Here is a 5103-nt window from a genome sequence, read left to right as displayed (position 1 = left end):
CTATCGATAAGGGGGTTCTGGCGTGTGGTAAGGGTAATCATGGCGCTGGGGCATGGGTTGCCCGTGTGCGGGTGTCTGCTCATACGGTGTGGATGCGGAGTAGCTTCCCGCTGCTGCGTAAGCTCCCGATGAATCATATGCTCCGGGTGCCCCATAGCCTCCAGATGCGTCATAGCCTCCTGACGAGGAAGCATTGTAGCTCCCTGATGAGGCGTGGTAACTTCCTGAAGTGTCATATGTTCCTGGTGCTGCGTAGGCTCCCGCTGCTGCATACGTTGGGGGCGCCGAGTACGTCCCTGGGGGCGCTGTGGTGGAGGCCTGTGCCTGTGTGGTGGCTGGTGGAGGCGGAGGAGGAGGTGGAGGATTGGTGTAGGCATACTGGAGGTACTGATACTGCTGCTGGTACTGTTGATACTGTTGGTATTGATGCATTTGTTGGTAGTACTCTGTGTAAGACCTGGAGTGCAGTTTACAGTTGAAGAGGTGAAGAAAGGAAAGAGAGAAACAAAGAAAGGTTAATCGTAGTAGTTTATGTAATGGACCACTGTCAATCCATGATCTGTACGGATCTCCACGCACGGCGTAAACCACAGATTAATTACAGTTTGAGGTAGTCGTCAGTGTTTGCTAATATTCAGGAAAATTTGCAATCAGGACATCAGTATTTATGCTTTTCTAGCTGCCGATCTCTGATTATGTTACATCGTAGACAACCAAACAGTGTGTAAATTGACTTCAGAGTGGCTGAAATGGTGGTAAAACAAACAAACACAGTCTGGAGCTTTGTAGACCTGATGTATAATCAAACAGAAGAAGGGATCTGTAAAAGTTATATTTGCTCCCTTTTTTCTTTCGTGCTGATCCGATCTGTGACTCTAATCCGTGGTCCGATTCAAACTGTAAGCTTTATGATCCGTTGCACCACTAGTTTCATATAAATACATTACTATACAGTCATTGCAAGTGGAAGCAGGCTGAACATGCTTATTTTTCTTCTGCCTCCATCTTTTATCAAAATGTATTACGTGTACCTAGCGACAGGATCTGACCCCTCAGGCGTGTTGGTGGCAGCTGGGGTCTCTTCAGGTCCTCCAGGTGGCGTGGGCAGCAGGGCGCGGCGCTTAGGTCGTATCTGACCGAAGGATCCTGGAACGGGGTCGGGGAGGAGGGGGACTCGATTTCCTCTTATTGGGCTGCGATCTCGCTCACTGTCTGCAGATGCTGCCTTTCTCCCCGACTGCTGCTCTGCCAGAACCTTCAATTCCAAATATGTAAACAAATTATTATACATGGAAATGTACAACACTAAAAATAAACACAGAGGAGCCCATTATAAATGTGAAACTACCTTCTGTCCCTCCTGAAAGAACTTTGCTCTTGCAGCCTCGAAAAGTGTTGTTGGATCTGGTCCGTTTTGTGACTCTGATTCTTCAACAGTGGCAACAGTTGAAGGATTGTGATTGGCCATATCTTGATACACCTGGTCAGCAACGGATCCATAAACCTGGCTGGCTAGTGCACCGTAGATCACCCCGTCTGCACCCTTAGCACTTGTAATGCCCTTCAACGCAGCGTAGGTGGGGTCAAAGGATGTGGTGTTGTAGAATGAGTTATGGACACTTTGTTGAACCTATAAAGAAAGAGGAAACATGCCAGCATTTAAAATAAAGCATTACAAAATATATATATATATATATATATATATACACACTCAAACCTAATTTAGCTATACAATAAGAAGGGTTATGGTGTGTTCACACCGGTCCACCGCGGAAGTTTACTCGCGTGAGTGAAACGAGGGTGTTCACACCAAACGCGAAAAATCGCGGCGCGAAGGGGGCGTGGCTTAGCTCTGTTGCTTGCATCTGTGAGAGACAAGCGACGAAGCTTTCATTTCCGCTATCGACCATGGAATAAATAACCACTAGTTCTGCTTTATACTTGTTGTGGAAGTCCCAAACATGTCGAAACATGAAACGCCCTCGTGTTCGGGTTCATAACATCATCCGTAGCCGCACACAGCGCGGTGAATTTCACCGACTCCTCCAGGAACTGCGTCTCGCGTATCTCCGTAAAACGATACCGATTATGCCATCCACCATGGAAATAACCACTAGTTCTGCTTTATACTTTTTGTGTAAACTCCACATATGTCGGAACATCAAACTCCATGGTGTCTGGGTTCATACTATTATCCGTAGTCCCACAACAGCGTCTCAATGAAGCCGCTACCAGCGCTGGTTCAGGCGGAGCAGCAGCAGTTTCATTCAGAAACGGGGAGACGGCGGTGGTGACGGGCGGAGCTTCTCAACGCTGATTGGCTGACGCAACTTTGCGTCACGCGATTTCTCCGCCACAGTTGGGAGAATTCAACTCACGCGAATTCGCGCTGCGTCCTTCGCTTTGTTCGCCCCAGGTCAAACGTTCTGTTCGCGCCGCCTCAAACGCGTCTATCTCGCCGCGGCGCGAATAAATCGCCAATTCGCGTCGCAGCGCGTCTGTGGAGTGACTTAACATGTAATCTGGTCGCGCCGCAAATTCGCGCCGCGTCCGGTGTGAACACACCATTAGGGAAGTGTGAGAGTAAATTTTTACAAATGCTTGTAACTGTTCATAAATGCATGAGCTTAGTCTTCAGAGATCATAAATTAGATATTTTCCAAGATAGTGGATGCCCTGCTGGAGAATTAACTAACTTGTATTGGTAGTCCAGCCGCAGCAGCTGCAGCTGCAGCTAGCACGGCTGCTTGACTCTGATGGTGCTCTAGTGATGGAGGTGGTCGCGGAAGAAGACCGTCCCTGCCACCTACAAGGAGAAAGGAGAACATGCGTTGTTTTCAGCATTTAATATGATGCAAAGCACTTAAACACAAATGGATAACTTCATCTTTACCACCACCGCCGTTGTTTCCAGCCATTGCAATCTGGTTGATCAAAGGTTGGGCTTTGGACAGCTCTACGGCCAACTGGCGGCCTTTGTACATGGTCCCGTTGAGTGCGTCAATAGCTACCAGGGCCTCCTCCTTCCTCTCCATGTGCACAAATGCATAGCCAACATTTGAGCATAATCTGGCTGTAGAGTATACAGGAAGATCAGTGTTAACATGAGACTGATTAAAAATAAAATACATTCATCCCATATTTCTAGAGTCAATTTTTGTTCAGCACTATTTATTTCAAAATGTAACGATTAAAACTGTCTAGATGACAAGTTATCTGAAGACTATTGTTACATTACAATATACAACCCAGCTCATATTAGTATATTACAGATCAGAACTTCTACAAAATCTTTTCTCAAACTTTTAACGAGTACCCCTGCATATATTTGTGTTGCACAATAAGTATTAGTGATGGAATTTCTATCTCACCTTTGACTTTATCACAGTCTAAAACTCTTCCAAAGGTTGAGAACAACCCGTGCAGGTCATCTGCTGAACATGTTGCGGCGAGGTTCCCCACAAACACTTTAGTAGAGTTGGGTGGGCGTGCACGCGACTCCTCGACCACCAAGGGCCTGCCTCTGTACTCTTTGCCATCAAGATGTCGTATGGCCCTGTAAGAGTAAGAATGAGAAATATGTTGAAGCGTCTTTTGGTTTTACTAGTGATTTTATATTTCATTTCATTCCATGCATTACATTGTAAATGGCCTTTAGAACCCTAAGTATCTTGAAACTTATAAATGTTTGATTCCGCAGCAGGGGTCGAGTTTATCTTGTTTTGTCAGCCCAGCCAAACATCAAGTCATTATGGTATTTCAAAGTTTTTAAGATACTGCAGCAATAAACCCAACCAACCTGCCAGTTATATTATGCTAACCTATAAACCACCATGAGCTTCTCTAGTTCAGTTTGACTTCGGTCCGAGACTTTTTATTATTATATTACTATTCTAGTTGCCTTTTAACAACTTGAAAAAAGGCCATTAGCTAGGTTAAGTTTTTCACCCCTTGGACACTGCTTTTTAAGTTACAAAATGGCTGCTGGACACTGATAACGGCTGAGTGTATTTTAGATTTCTTAGACACGTTGCTTGGCAAGCTCTTCCATTAGAATGTTTTGAGCAAATATTAGGACTTTAAATCGTTCTTTATTAACACAAGCTACATTGACGGTCAACTTTTCTTTCCTTGTCTACTCCACATGACAAATGCATCTGCCTGTACCGTTTTTTTAAAAACAGCAGTGTCATACTGTGACATAAATGATGTGCATCTATGTAAAGTTTGTTTCATCGTAATTGGGATGTTTGTCATACAGCAGTTAACTGGTACCCTGCACTTTCCTTCATCATGCACTTGCATTTAGAGTAAGCACCTTATTGTGCACTTCAAATGTGTTTCTCTATATGTATTTAATATAACACAATGTGTATATTTTTGCTTTAACTGTAGACGATATACACATTATGTATACATTTATTTTTACTGTTCATATAGACAATGAACACATACATTTTCTTCAGGATAACTTAACGTGCATCTTTTATTCAAACACCCACTGACAGTGTAAGCAACAATTGCATTTATGTTTAATGTGTTCAAAACTCACTGAATTAGTGGAACTTAGTTGACTCATAATTTAAGCCGCTACCTGATGAGCAAAAGTGGCAAATACCTTGTTTTGTGTAATTTGTTTGTGTATAAGCTTTCATATCAACATTTTATCCCCAACATAAGCAAGACTATTTCTAGACTGTTCATTCATAATACTGGTGCTGAACCGTGGAATACCTGTCTGCTGCCCCCTCTCCCTTCAGAGTGACGAAGGCATACTGTCTGAGCAAAGAGCAGGTGTTGATCTCTCCATATGGAGAAAAAAGCTTCGTTAACTCGTCGTGAGTTGCATCTAAAGGAAGGTTCCCGACAAACAACTTCACGTTCTCACCGCTCATCTCTGTGTCAAACAGGCATCTGTACAAGAGAAAAAACATGATGCGTTGGTGGAAACGTCTCCATCGGAATCTGGTGACGTAAACAGTTTAATCACTAGTTACATTATCTGCTAAGAAGCATATTGACGTTAGCTGACCGGGTGTTATTAGCTTAACGCAGCCAATAAAGCTTTTAACTTTCGCGGTGAAAACAGATTAACGTTGAATG

General features: G+C 43.9%; 1 protein-coding gene across 1 annotated transcript; it reads right to left on the bottom strand.

The window, feature by feature from the left end:
* rbm14a (RNA binding motif protein 14a) lies at positions 1–4895 on the bottom strand (the record flags this gene model as incomplete). Its single annotated transcript, XM_079214358.1, has 7 exons — positions 1–457; positions 1032–1255; positions 1349–1630; positions 2697–2806; positions 2894–3073; positions 3372–3556; positions 4735–4895. 7 exons carry the CDS (start codon positions 4893–4895, stop codon positions 1–3), a joined length of 1599 nt encoding a protein of 532 aa, XP_079070484.1.
* Positions 4896–5103: the final 208 nt, after the last annotated feature.

This window comes from Taurulus bubalis (assembly GCF_910589615.1).
Source record: "Taurulus bubalis genome assembly, chromosome: 2".
Classification (NCBI taxonomy): domain Eukaryota; kingdom Metazoa; phylum Chordata; class Actinopteri; order Perciformes; family Cottidae; genus Taurulus; species Taurulus bubalis.
Note: the sequence above shows the minus strand (reverse complement) of the source record. Positions and strands in the feature narration are given on the sequence as shown.